This window comes from Melitaea cinxia, chromosome 9, assembly GCF_905220565.1.
Source record: "Melitaea cinxia chromosome 9, ilMelCinx1.1, whole genome shotgun sequence".
In the NCBI taxonomy this organism is placed as follows: domain Eukaryota; kingdom Metazoa; phylum Arthropoda; class Insecta; order Lepidoptera; family Nymphalidae; genus Melitaea; species Melitaea cinxia.
Window position 1 is genome coordinate 13,883,151 of NC_059402.1, and position 15,469 is coordinate 13,898,619.

General features: G+C 34.0%; 2 protein-coding genes across 2 annotated transcripts; one reads left to right on the forward strand and one right to left on the reverse strand.

Annotated features, from left to right (window-relative positions):
* Positions 1-2,114: 2,114 nt before the first annotated feature.
* Positions 2,115-8,151, reverse strand: LOC123656656 (DNA-directed RNA polymerase I subunit RPA1). Its single transcript, XM_045592318.1, has 2 exons — positions 3,997-8,151; positions 2,115-2,989 (listed from the first exon to the last, which is right to left on the reverse strand). Exons 1-2 carry the CDS (start codon positions 8,149-8,151, stop codon positions 2,183-2,185), a joined length of 4,962 nt encoding a protein of 1,653 aa, XP_045448274.1. The 3' UTR covers positions 2,115-2,182.
* An 845-nt stretch (positions 8,152-8,996) lies between these two features.
* On the forward strand, positions 8,997-9,824 carry LOC123656657 (SUZ domain-containing protein 1). The gene is made up of 3 exons (XM_045592322.1): positions 8,997-9,069; positions 9,161-9,444; positions 9,525-9,824. The coding sequence occupies exons 1-3, from the start codon at positions 9,010-9,012 to the stop codon at positions 9,757-9,759; spliced, it is 579 nt and encodes a 192-aa protein (XP_045448278.1). The 5' UTR covers positions 8,997-9,009; the 3' UTR covers positions 9,760-9,824.
* Positions 9,825-15,469: the final 5,645 nt, after the last annotated feature.

The following is a 15,469-nucleotide window of genomic DNA, read 5'->3' on the forward strand; positions in this document are numbered from 1 at the left end:
ACTATCATTAAAATAAATAATTGTAATATATGAATATTTGCATTACAAGATGTGGGCTCGCATTAACTAAAATGCCTGACACATATATTATATATTTATTTATAGATACACCAACAGCATTACAAACATTACAATACAATAATCTATACTCCACAATATTATGATAGAATGCATGCCAATTACAGGTATGTACATCACTCTTAATTAGTTAAATTTGATCTTTATACAATCACAAATGGGAAAAAAATACAAAAAAAAAACTAATGAGAGTTCGCGTTACATACTTATTTATATATTACTTACATTACATACTCTCGTACAGTAGGTAATATAGGGAAAAATTCGGAAATATAATCTAAAATAAAAACTATAACAACAAACTTAACAAGTATGCAGGTTATACAGAGGGTAGGTAATGAACAAAAATGTGCAGTAAGTTTTTTTCGAATGCTGGAGACTGAATCATTTAAAATATCTATATCTGATATTGATACGGTGAGTCGGTTGTACTCAGAGCATAATCGCAGTATTGGAGCACCTTTGAGAATGTTAGTTCTACATGCAGGAACGTATAGTAGACTAGTAATGCGATGTTGTCGATATTTTCGGGGGACGCTCAGCTTTATGTGTTTAAGTAAGTCCGCGCAATCTATATAACCTGACAAGATCTTTTTAAGGAAGATAATGTCGAGCAGAATTCGGCGGTTATAAAGTGATACCATGCCAAATTGTTTTAGCCGCAGATCATAAGTGTCTTTATGGGATATACCAGAACTATGAAATGCCAGGTGCCTCGTAAAAGATCTTTGAATGCTTTCAATACGCTGTGAGTGAGTTGTATATTGTGGGTTCCAGACCACTGAAGCAAATTCAAGCCTGCTTCGCACTAGTGAGTTAAACAAAATTGTTTTTTTTTTCTGGGTGTAGAAATCCTTTAGTATTCCTTTTAAGGAAGCCTAGCATTCTGGAAGCCTGGTTAACCACAGTATCAACGTGTTCCCTGAATGTTAGCTTACTGTCCATTATCACAGCGAGATCTCGTATTTTATTAACTTCTTGCAACACTTCTGAACTTAATCTATACGTTGTTGCAGGAGTTTTCTTTTTCCTTGTGCATTTAATATGAAACGATTTCTTTGCATTCACTATCATACCATTTATGCTGCACCATGTATTGATTCAAGATATTAAATCATAAATAGTCAAAATATAATTAAAATAAAATATAATTAAAATACAATAATCAAAAATATATTATTACATAAATAAACAATTAATACACTCATCGGCGCCTACTAGGATTTACTCTTGTGTCGGGGGTCCGGAAACACAATACACAGACACAAACACCCAGACCACGGTAAACGTCCACATGGCATACATCTATGCCATGTGCGGAGATGATTTAAAAAAACTATTTTCAATGGTTTACATACATACATGCGACCCGCCTAAGCGACGTCGCGTTGGCGCAATGGTCACAGCACTGGTTTGTGCCTGTTGCACTGGCGGTCATTTGCGGGGATCGAACCCGCGATCCCTGCAAATGACAAACATTTGTATTGGTCATACGGGTGTTTGCCGTGGTCTGGGTGCTTGTGCAACACGCCTGGGTATCGAGTACTTTTATGTTTGTACTCGATACCTAGAAGTATCGATACTTCTGTTTCGATTCTTTTATGAGTACGATACTTTTTTTTCGATACTATTTATGAGTACAGTATCGATACTTTGTATTCGATACCGTGGCCCTACACCGTGCCTTGGAGATCACGTTAAGCCGTCGGTCCCGGTTTTTATCATGTACACCTGATAGCGATCGTTACTCATAGTAGGGAATATATCCGCTAACCCGCATTGGAGCAGCGTGGTGGATTAAGCTCTGACCTTTGTTCTACATGGGGAAAGAGGCATATGTCCAGCAGTGGGATATTACAGGCTGAAGTTTTTTATAGACGCAATTGACTGCTGTATTATGTCGAACTTGAATTTCTAAGGATATTTTTATCTATAATGAAAACCACATTAAAATGTAACTAGTCAAAGTTTTTGCATCTGTATAGAAATAAATTTTAAGGAGTTTGCTATATTCTAAGACAAAATGAAAGAAAAAATCTAGAAATAAAATTTATTTAATCATAAATGTAAACTTAATTTATTTAGTATAAATTTCAACATCTTATTAACTGATAACTTTACTGACATGCTGCAAGCTAAACGCTCCAGTGCCGATGCGACAGGGTTGACCCAACATGAGACAACTTGAAGCGGACCTTATGAAATCTTTCTTCGAATTCAATACAGCTTCCTTTAAGAATATTAAAGAAGATTCAAACGACATTTGTTGTAAAGGCGATGTTGATGACTCCATTCCTTTCCGACTCATGGGTTCAAATACTCCATTATACGTCATATAATCCGCTACCAGAGATAAATGCCGCGGATCTACTGTGATACCGTAAACATTGAATACATTCTGTATTTCTTTTATAATTACTTTATTAGCTGCTTCTATGCCATACGTGTTTGCTATTGCATGTATATCATTGCTGTACAGTTTATTTAAATCAAGGAGGTTATTATATTTAAACATTTGAACTATATTAATGCCTTCTGTTTTTAGATATAGAACATTTTTCTCTTTGTTAGTTATAGCTCGTTTTATATGTTTAATTTCATAGACAACGGACCTCGTTGCAGCATCACGAAGCGCTTGCGATAGATCGACCTCCAGGAATGAGATAGGAAAAAGCACTGTCAGTTCGCACCATTTGTGATTCTTCGTGTCGAATGAGTAGTTTGTTGCGTTGTTGATGTTTTCAACAACGTTAGCCATTATTTTACTATTAGCGTCATCTTGAGTCACTTCAGTCACATCATCGTCTTTTGCGTCTTGTTCGTCCTCGCCTTCATCATCTGACTTCTCTTCCTCCCCTGATTCTGGATCCTCGTATTCTTGTTCTTCGGTATGCTTCTTTCGATTTCTTACCTAAAATTTTATTAATACATATTACTTTGATTTATTTGTATAATTAAGTAATTTTTGATATAGTTAAAAAAATTGCCATAAGAAAATATAATACAGAAACTTATCGCCCAAAATATATTTATATAATGATTATTTTGAAAATGTAAATATAACAATATCTCTATTCATAATTAGGGTGTCAAATATAATGAGGATTTGTACTGACTTCTTATAGCAAAAGCATTACCAAAATATTGGAATTTTAATATTCCGTTAAAAAGGTTTAAGCATTAATATTTTCTAAAACTTACATTTATAAGCAGTTCAAATTAATAAAGTCTAATAGTAAATGGTAACTACATAAGAATAGTAATCTATACTAATATTAAAAAGCTGAAGACTTTGTTTGAACGCGCTAATCTCAGAAACTACTGGTCCGATTTGAAAAATTCTTTTAGTGTTAGATAGCCCATTTATCGAGGAAGGTTATAGGCTATATACCATCACGCTAAGACCAAAAGGAGCGGAGCACCAATTGATTGTTTCAAAATCGGGGGTTATTTTTTCCTTTTGAGAGCTTCCGCCGCGTGCTGTGAAAACAGTTAAAGTTTCGCAAAAATCATATATGACAGAATGATATTTAAAAGTTCTAAAAAAAAAGTCCGCGACAGCATATATCTATTTTTTAAGGTTGGCTCACTATAACTTTTTTATGCTAACCAAGTTCTAAAATAATGCATTATTTGCGAAGATGTTTTTATAAACCTGATATTAATCCTTATCTAAATCAATACGTTGTTCATCACAAGTATTTAATTTAAAACAAAATAGCCTGTTACATAATTCGATTTCAATGAGTATCTCAGGAGACATCGCAGTTTTAAAATAACATCGCAGCAAAAGAATGATCAAGTATTGTGCGCGCCTCTGTTCCACGCGGACGAAGTCGCGCGCAGAAGCTAGTTTAGAACAAGTCCTGATTATAAAACCATATGATAAGCTGTTATATTATCTCGTTAAGTACTTACGTCAGTATTGTCATCATCGTCGTTAGGTCCTTCTTCATCTGAACTGTCGATGTCAACATTATCATTAACTTGCTCCTTAGGCTCTGCACCAATAACCTCTTCTTCTTCATCGTCACTTCCTGCAGAACGACGTTTTTTCTCTTTTTCTGCTGCCCATAATACACCACAAGTAGTTTTAGCCTGCCTACGTATTACCGCGAACATCTCATCAAAGAATTTGTTCTGCATGTGTTTTATTATTTGTGGCGGCTTTATAGCATACTGGGTCTTGTATTGGGAATATGGTAGAAACACAAAATGCATCGTGGTTTTCAATTGCCTATCTGGGGTTGTGACTATTTCGCACTCGACATCTATCTTTTCGAGTACATCGGAAACTGTCACCCTATTCATTTTTTGTCTTAGTCTTTCGGCTTTTTTATTTATGTCTGGGATATTATTAAGGAAAGGTATATCCATACTGGGTGTTTTCAATTTTGCTGATGCTGTCATTAAAATTTCTCTTAAACGAGGTATACCTAATGTAACGTTCATATCACCTCTACCAGCAAAGTGGAAAGTATTCAAAGTCATCTGAGTTGACGGTTCGCCAATTGATTGAGCTGCTAGCAGCCCCACCGGCTCTCCAGGCGCTGCCATTGAAGCTAAATATTTGGCACCTATAATTTCAACAAATTTATCCTTTTCTGTGTATTCATTATGTGCACTTTCGTTGCGATTTTTTAGATAATTTTCAATTAGGTTATCTAATTGTTCATTTATGGTACCAAACTTGAACTCAGGAGACATTTTACTTGGTATCGGATCAGGACACCGTTTTTTCACATATTGCTGTTTTTCTTCTTCATCCAAGGAACGCCACATTTTTTCTAATTCCCAGTAAAATGGATCTCTAGTTTGGTCTGTCGGTTTATCATCTAGAACGATATATCTTTTTGTAACTGCAGAAAACTGACTGAAACCACTCGTTCTCACTTTTTCAAAAGGACTTCCGTTTTTCTTTTTCCATTTCTTTAAGGATTTTTTACATTTAGCTATTAACTTTAAGTCCGATTCTTCTTTAAGTTTCTTGATAGTAGATTTAGAAACGACTGCGTTAGAATTTACATCAAGGAACTTAAATTGATCTTTTTTTAAGAACTGACATTTCAAAACATCAAGACCATCTTCACCATATGCAAATTGAATGATGCTACTATCGGCATCTCTGACTGTATTATCATAAGCAACACTCAATCCTTCTAAATGTTTTATTAAACATCTTTGTAAATAGCCTGAACGACTAGTTTTTACAGCTGTATCAATAAGACCTTCTCTACCAGCCATACAATGGAAAAAGAATTCTTGTGGTTGTATTCCAGTCATGAACCGACCATCAATAAAACCTCCTGCTCTTGGTGATATATCAAATGGAGGAAAGCTAGGTAGTGATCGTCCAGAAATCATTAATGGGGGTCTCTTGCCTTCCAATTCAATTTGACCTAATAAGCAAGAGATCTGCATAGTATTAACAGTTGATCCTTTTGCTCCTGATTGCACCATGAGTTGAAGATTATTTTCAGGAAATTTTTCCAACAATCCTTCAGACAAGCATACAGTATTGATGTTATTAGTGTATGAGTCCAACATATTTTTATATTGTCTGTCAAGATTCGCACGGAATTTTGGATCTTTAATTAGCATTTCGCCAATAGTTTCTTTGAGGTTACTTTCATCAACGTCTGCAGGTAGTTCCGTTGCTTTTACAGCAGCGACTCGTCCAGCCTGTCGTACTAAACGTATTATTTCATCACGCTTCTTGTCAGCCTCTTCCACAACTAAGATGTCCTTTACACCAAGAGTAAATCCTATCCATTGTAAATAAAAAGTGAATCCCTTAGAAAAAGAACTTAAAATGGCACTAGAACTGTCTCCTCCATACAAATCATACATGCAGTGAACCAGACCATAAGGAGTTGCTCCATAGTGAGTTTTGTCTAATACCCCACATAAGAGTTCTCCTTTTCTAATGATGACTTCTGCTTCGGACATTTCATTTGGATTTGTAAAAGGAGTACCACCCGCATTCCAAGGTTTTGGTTGTTCTTTTTGCCATGCCTTTGTACCAATCTTTGCCTTTCCAGTTAAAGAAAGATAAGGTTTTCCTTTTGGTATATTGTTAATTATAATTGTAGATAAAACTTGCTTACCAGACCATAACGTTATTGGCTTTAAAATAGTCGGAGGAAGCAATTTAATTTCTCCTTTGTGATTCGATAATGCTTGGAAAACTAATTGTTGGTAATCTGACTTTGTAAAAAAGGTGCCTCTTAATGACATCCTTACTCCTGATATGACATGATCCTGAATCAAACCACTCAGAGGTGTTCCGTCTTTTGGCACAAGATATTGTTTTGTAACAGACATAATATTATATGCTTCACTTCTTGCAATTTCGTTTTGTGGAAAATGTGCATTCATTTCATCACCATCAAAATCAGCGTTATATGATTTACAATTTGCATAGTGGAGTCTAAGAGTTTTTTCACCTTGCAGAATTCTCGCTCTATGGGCCATCATACTTGGTTTATGAAGAGAGGGTTGACGATTTAATATAAGTATATCACCGTTGATTAAGTGTCTGTGAACTATTTTCAACCCTGATGTTTTATATTCATCAGGTGTCAATAACTTCTTTGCAAGACTTTTCCGCTTTTGAATAGAATCTGGTGGTATTCTGATTATCCTTCCATTTGTCACTTCCAACTTTTCAGCCCCTGGATGTTTATTTGGTCCATTTATTACCATCCTTCTTAATTCATCCACATTCCATTCAGTAACAGGCACAGGGTAAGTAAGCTTAGTTGCAAACGCATCAGGAATACCAATTTCATCTATATCAACATTAGGATCAGGTGTTATAACTGAACGAGCTGCAAAATTCACTCTTTTACCCATCATATGCATTCTTATAACACCAGTTTTCTTTTCTAATATTTGTTTTAATCCTTGACTAGCAAGTCCTGTATTGTCACAGCTAAGTAATTGGTTTATTTGTTTCTGTAAATCTTGCCAAACTGTGTGCAATTTTTCTGATGGTGATTTACCCATAACACTTTCATATGCTTGCCTTGGTTTTTGGTCAAGACTGTCTATCGCTTTTAGTTGATCAGATGACATTAAGACTTGCAAGACTGCCCTAGCACTGAGCGCAGTTTGCAATATACTTTTGTATACATTAGTCTGAGGGTGCTCAATTAATTCTCCATTTAGTACATTGCATGGTCTGACATTAGGTGGCAGTACTGGAACAACTTGCATGAAAAATAAATCAGTAACAGGTTTAGTTTTTGCATGTTGGAGTAATGGAATACAATGTACAAGAATATCTTCATCATTTTGTTCTATTGATTTGCAATAGCGTTTTAAATCGTCGGGCATTAATATTTTAATACCTTTTCCACTTCCTTCAGAACTTAAATTATACATTATCTTGTTATCAGATGTTGTTACTTTGATCAATTTGCTTCTGCAGTGAAGACACGTCTTAGATATATTTATAGCTCTAAAAAAATTATTGATGATTTTACTTCTTAATCTATCTGTATTTTTGTTTTGAAACATCTCATTCAGCGCATCTTTCTTTTTTAAAAGTTTTTGATACTTCCTAATGACTTTATTAGGTTTATCTGGTGATGATTCACTTTTATAATCTTTGACATCCCCAATATAATTTTCCAAGTCTAATGCAGCCGTGACATGACCAGCATCAAGTAGTTCCAGTTGCAACTTTAAAATAAATTTCATGCGGTCGTCCATTTGTATTTTAAAGCATTTGAGACAAGTAACTCGAAACAGAGTATATATATTTTTAATAAACAGTGGATTTACAACAATCAGTGGTAGTTCAATGTGTCCAAAATGCCCTGAACAATTGATAAGGCTGTTTGAACATGTTGTACATAAATCATTTCGCTCTCTGATTGGCCCTAACGCTGGGTCATAGAGACCACCCTTCGTAGGGTTCCCCATAGAATCGAAAGACGTCGTGTTAGTTATCTTCGCCACACTTAGTTTTTTAACGTCTTCATCATTAAACATAAGAAATTGTACCGAATCAGGATCGACAGATGTCATTCCGGTCAAAGCGGAAGTAAACCTCGCGTTGAAATCCATGATTTTTCTGTAAAACAAAGTTTACTATTTAAAATAACCTAATAACTTTAACCTTAAGAATTGCCTATAATAGGCATTAATTAAAGCATTAAACTTACTTGTGTGGATGATCTTTGTATTATAACATTAATTAAATCACTGTATTATGTGTCAAAACCCGAACGTACATAAAAAAAATATTTTTCTGTATTATTACTACATTAACTTTTTTTTAACAAAAACATCTACTCACATGGTTTTGTAAAAAATAATTTTATGACAAGTTGAAAACTCTGATTTGACAGCGGCTGCGTTCCATTTAGCGTCCGCAACGCCCGCAAAGCCCATTCTATCGTTCTACCTAAGGCGCATGGTTGTCGCACGTCGTGAGCAATCGCTCGACGTCTCACATCACCCACAAAATGTTGATAGGTCAAAGTTGGCTTTTATCAAGATGTGGCGGGAATTTAAAAAAAAACAACTGACAATATCAAATTGTGAATGTTATCTCTCATTCGATTCTGCAAAAGCGCAACGATCAATTCCCTGAAATCCATGTTGAACTAAGTTTTACTTCAATCCTCGTGAAATATTCACTCACAACAGCTGCATGTTTTCACCATACCGCCATATTGCGAGCACACAGCTGACACCTGACAGCGCCCAAATACGCGTTCCACTTATAAAATTCACCTACAAGTACAACGTCTACGGCTTTTTTTACCTTAGTAGAACGGTAATTTAAGATTTAAGCGGTCATAATCGATGCGTTGTGGGCTTTAGGTGGAAGTGGAACGCGCTCTTTATCAACATGGCGCGCTATACTTATTTGTTTTTTACATGGCAGCACACGAATCCGTCAGTAATTCAAACGGCAACATGGCGGCGCAAGATGAAGTTGACGTATGTGAAAGTTGGGAGGATATGGACGAAATTGGCGTAAGATTATTTGTGAAAACTGATACCGAGTTTACGTGTCCTTGACTCTTTGGCCAAGCAAATATACTGTATATAAAATATCTCGTTTCAGTTAGACCGGAAGATCAAACTGATGTCTAGCGTACCGCCACTGAAAGGTTGCAAGGTTACAAACGTAATTGTGGAAGAGAACGCGTGTATAGGATCTCAGTGCGTAATGCCGGAACCCTCTATCCGTATATTAAAGCGTCCATCATCGTTGGCGAGCGGACAGCTTAACGGAGAGAATCGCGCGCGGCCCGTAAAAACATTAGAACAAAGACAGAAAGAGTATGAAGAGGCTCGCCTTAGGATACTCGGCGAAGCTCGTAGTCCAGAAGACGTAATTGACGACAAGTGAGCCATTACTATCGTTATCTAAGCTAAAAATAGTTTAATGTTACCTTGTAATAATTATATTTTTATTTTTCTTCCAGTCTCAGTCGGTTGCAAGACAAATTACAAGCTAATAATCTCAATGATAGTCAAAATAGTGGTAAAAGTAAAAACTGTAACAATGATAATCCCAAAGGAAGAGAGAAAAAAGTTCTTGCAAGATTACCACCAGGTGCTGCGCCCGCTGGTGTGTTTCCTTCCCCCCCACCGCCCGGAGTCCTTGTCATAAGAACCCCCAGAGGGCCAGACGGAACCAAAGGTTTTGTGCGGAGGTAGCATTACGTTAACCCTAATTTTAATATTATTATATTCCATCCAATATATTCATCAATTATAGCAAATTGGATTTATCTATTGTGGAAAGTGTGAAATATGGATATGTTGTTTCACAATTTCTTATTGGACACAAATGAATAAAAAAAAAATATATGTAGAAAAGTCAGCATTGTTGCAATAGTTTATCAAAGAATATTATTAAATTAAAAATCATGTATTGAAGTTAAATAAGAAAATGTGAAAAAGACAACATTAATTACAAGTGCTCATTTCTGGGAACAAATTGTATATTGTAAAATTACAATATTTTAGATAGAAGACAAATTAAAATGTTGATCCACTCTTGAAAGAAAAGAGGTTTACATCAAAAAAGTATTATTACATTGCTATACTCCAATTAGTTTTGGTTCTTATGTAATAATTAAATTAATTATGAACATAAAATCATATACATATATACTTTAGAGTACATTACATATTTTAAAAGTCATTTTATATGAAAGGTTTTTTATACCTTTCCATAAAAACTTGGACAGATAAAATGTAATATATATTTGTATATACATGCATAGAACAATATCAAACTCCAAACAGCTTTCAAGCGACTACTAGTATACAATATACTTAAATTTTACTTAAGTACAGGTCAATGACTTGACCATATGATTCACATAAATATTATTTTAGTAATGTGATATTTACAATGCATGCTTGCATTAACTTTGTTAACTTGATTATAGTAAAATAGGTTAAGAAGATAGTTTGGCGTCTGGAAACAACCTAGCTACCTAGCTGTGACAAACATTGATATGGTCTATGTCATTAGGAATTATCCAGCAATTGTAAGCTACAGTTTATTATTGCTTCAGCCTATCGCTGTCCACTACTGAATATAGGCCTCCCTATGTTTAATGCCTATCATCCTCGTTGTATGCAATCCTCATCTAGCTGCCGTCAACTATCTTACGTATATTGTGAGTCAACCCAGACAGACAGTGTTAGGGCTACAGTTTATATTACGGCATGACTATCGTATTAATATTGTCAATGACAAAATTTTTTTATAATGTGAAATACATTGTTGAAGTTTTTTTCTCAATAACTTCAAGTATTCAGAAATTATCTAAATTGCAACATAATAATTTTTTTGTTTGTTTCCACTTTGATTTGAGAAAACCTTTTAAGATTATATACCAAAAAATTACTGTGCTTGATTATAGAAAAATATATTAATATTAGTTAATGTTGTAATAAAAATTAATTGTTTACACTAATAGCACAAAAGTACAGTACACAAACATTAGCATATTTTTTAAAATTACTTATAATCTATAAGTTAATAGGTGATGTGCTACTCATTAGTTTTCTTACAAAGAAATTCAACTTCAACCTTTTTTCTTAAAAGATACATGTAATAAAAGTAATAACTATTACATAAGAACCAGTACTAATTTTTCATTCATATCTTTTATTCTGTAGGATTATGTGCTAAATGACATAAAAACTTTTTTATCTAGCTTTTCTATAATATTTTAGTATTTAAATAATATTATTATAGGCTTTAACGTTAATATAGGCTATTGTTTTGTTATATTCGGTTGTGTTCACTGCTATATGATTCAGATACCATCAAAGAGTTAAGTTAATGAAGATAAACTCGATATTACATGGATTATGGAAATAAGTCCACACTGAAGCAGATATCACTTACCTTAATTCTCATGGTGCATAAAGGTTTCGTAGGAAAATTATATCTTATTTTATGTGACGATGTCAGAGTTATGATGTTTATAAATTTCAATAATTAATTTGATGTGAGACTTTTTGATTGTCTAAACTACTGATTGTTTACAACAATAAACATGGTAAAACTTTGGTAAAATCATCCCAATAACAGTTTTACATATAAATATAAATCATAGTTTAATTAAATATAAAATAAATATAATACAATCAGAGTTATCAACGGTCACCATAAGTATATCATTGTGGAAGGACTTTTTGTCTAAAATTTTATTGCATACTTATTGACTCAACATATGAATTTAGATCAATTTAAGCTGAAAACGATGACATCTTAGCAAAAAAAAAAAAATGTTACGGATATAATTTTTCTGATAAACCCTCTAACTTTATCATTTGCCTGTATTGATTTAGATTACAGTTACATGACACACTGCTATGAGGTTTAGAAAAGATTACATTTCTAATCTTTATTTTTGCAATAAAATATCTTTTTCTTACTGTGATAAACATTTGATTGTAATCTAAATTAAACTGTCTAGTTATAGGCTATTTGTAACTGAGGATTGTGATATAGGAATAATAGTCTATAGCAAGCCTTGTTTATCCCATCTTTTGTTTAGGAAGTATAGAATTTTTTTTATTTTCATACAATAATGTTTATAGATTTTTGGCCAAAAGTATTGGGTAATTTGTTTATGAAATGAGTCGAAGAAATTATGTAGTTGTTAATACTTTGGGTACGTTCCACTAAACGACCGCAACAATTGTAACGCCCTCTTTAACGTTCCACCTAATGGCGGTAGTCGTCGCGTGCGATCATAGATGACGTCACCGCTCGCGACCACATCGCGCCGACTTCGCCCACAAAATATATTGGCTAAATATAGTTGGCTCGGAGTTGTCAATCATCAAAACGTGGCGGGAATTTCGAAAAAACAAGTGGCAGTGTCAAATTGTGAATGTCATCAAAACTTGATGAACTTTCAGAGTCACGAAGAGTGAAATTCTCGGAAATCCATGTCGAATTAAGTTTTACTACAATCCATTTGAAACATTTACTTACAACCTCCACAGCTGCATGTTGTTATCGTGCCGCCATATTGCTAGCACACAGCGCACAAATATGCGTGCCACCTATAAAACTCTGCTACAAACGCCCGCGGCTTTTTTACGTTCGTTTCAGCAAATTGCAGTCCACACCTGGACATAGGCCTCCACTAGTTCACATGTGTTGCCCATAGTCACCACGGTGGGCGGGCGGCTTGGTGACCACAGGGCTGGCTTTGTCGCACCTAAGACGCTGCTCTCCGTCTTCGGCCTGTGTATTTCAAAGTTAGCAGTTGGATGGTTATCCCGCCATCGGTCAGCTTTATAAGTTCCAAGTTTTTACGTTAGTGGAACGGCGATTTCAGCGGTTGTGGTCGATGGCGTTGCGGGCCTTCATTGGAACGTAGTCTATGTGCCTGTTTAAGCAGTTGTGGATAACGATATTTGACAGATGACAGTATCCGACAGTAAAAAGTTTTTGAAACATTATACTTTTTTACCATCGACTTCTTTGTAGTTTATTAATTAAGGGGAAACAGGTCCTAGTGGCCTATTCTACCTCCGACTGTATAAGTCTATTTGTATCGTCATCTGTCAAATAGCGTTATCCACAGGTGGTGAAACAGGCACTTGGTAGTATTTTCGTATAGCATTTATCTACATTAAAATGCGATGTACAAGAATATTCTTAAAGCAGTTCAAACTGGCCGATTTCGTGATCTTTATTAGATTAACGCGGAAATGTTGTCCAACAACTTCATTGCTATATTTCGTTAGTGTTAAATTTTAGTTCATTCGTGAAAAAGGTTATAAATAGATTATATGTAAAAATGCTTAGTGAAATTTTAAATTGAAATTTAAGCTTGTCGGTAAATTCTAAAGAGCTTAAGGGCCGGTTACACCAGTTGTAGATAACGCTATTTGACGGATGATAGTATCCGGCTGTAAAAAGTTTTGTAAAACATCATTCTTTGAACCATCGAATTATATATATTTATGAGATATTTCTATTCGCATATGTTAATTTTAAAGTTGCAGTTTATAAATTGAGGAGAAACGGGTCCTACTGGTCTATTCTACCTTCCACTGTCAGTTTATTTGTAGCGTCATCCGTCAAATAGCATTATCCGCAACTGGTCAGACAGGCCCTGAAACTAAAAGTATACTAACATATTTTTGTAAATATAATATTTTATAATAATTGACTAGTTAATATATTTTTTACAAAGAAGTGACGTAAGTTTAAGGTTATTTCATATTACAGTAAGATTATTTAGTCTTATTCGTAATAGAACAAATAGCTAAAACATTGTTCACGCAATTACAAATATTTTTATAAAGTCAGGATGAGCTGAAGAATTGATTTTTGCTGGTGCAATTTTTTTATTTATTTAGGAATATAAACCAATAGTCACCCGTTTTTTAATATATATCTAGATATTATAGATATAAGTTTTGAAACTGACTTGTAAATATGATTTTATAATATTAAACGTTGTAAGTGCCAATTAACATATTTATTGCGTGAGTTAGGTTATCATATCATGTGTGCCCGTCGGGAATGACCATCACAAAGCATTTATATCTTAATAGACATCAGGAGGTAGTTTTCAGAACTAGTTTCGTCCACAATCCCATTTTTAACGAGAACATTTGAAAGTTAGGTCGCTTAGACCGAATATAAAATCATCATATCAGAAATTTCAATCTAGCAGATACATCGTTCCATAGCTTAATTGGCTAGAGCCTCGACCGTCAGTCGGAGATGCAGGTTCGATCCCCGCAGGAACGGTCGATTTTTGATATGATATTAAAAAATGTTTATTAACTATTTCTTAAAATAGACACAAATCTAAAATATTTTTTTTTTTTTGGAATTATATAAGACTTGACTTGAAAGGAACTAAATTGGTTCCGATCCTCAGTAGAAGTATCTTGTTAATTTTTTCAAAGCGTTCCACGAAAATCTGAAAAATAACTTCTGATGTATATTTAACGTAATTTTAATTATTATATTGTATCAAATTGTTAAGGTACAAAACATTGTACGGCATCAAACGTTCAAATAATGAAAATTTATAGAATTCGCTACATACAGGATTTGATGCTATTTTTTTCAATTGTCACGATCTTATCTGTTGTTTCTGCGTGTGCTATAAGTAACTTAAACATGTATGTTACATTAAAACTATTAAAAGCCAGAGCTAACCGATATCTCTCATTAAATCGATTCGTTGTATATATGTCGTATAGTGTAAAAAACTAAAAATTGAAATAGTATGAATGTAAATATTTTCGAATGTAAGGCATTCTTGATACAACTCAAAAATTTTATTACGATAATTTAAAAATAAAATCGTAAACTGACATTATTTACGACTAGTATATGTATGAAACGTGGCACAATATTTATATCATACGGAGAGGAAAGGAGAACGAGACGACTGACCTTGCGTCTCATTTTTGAGTTAATATATCGGATACCTTAGTTCCATTTTTTTTATACTCTTCATTAATTTTAAGATAGTCATAAGTTTATTGATTTATATTTTAAACGAAATTATTATTAAAATTGTTGAAAAATTTGTGTATTTTATTTGTCAACTAGCTGTGCCCGCGACTTCGTCTGCGTGGAATTTAACAAAAAAAAATATTGTTCAGTTCGTAGAATAATAAAATTCTAAAATAAAAGTAACCTAAGTTACTTCTTACTATATCAGCTATATGCCAGTGAAAGTCCCGTCAATACCGATCCAGCCGTTTCAGAGATTAGCTGGAACAAATAGACAGACAAAAATTGTAAAAATTGTTATTTTTGTATGTGTATCGTGTATACATCAATATGAAGTACATAGGTGACCGAGCTTAGCTCGGTATTTTTAGTAAATCGTGTTTTTTTTTTTTTTGGAAATCTTAT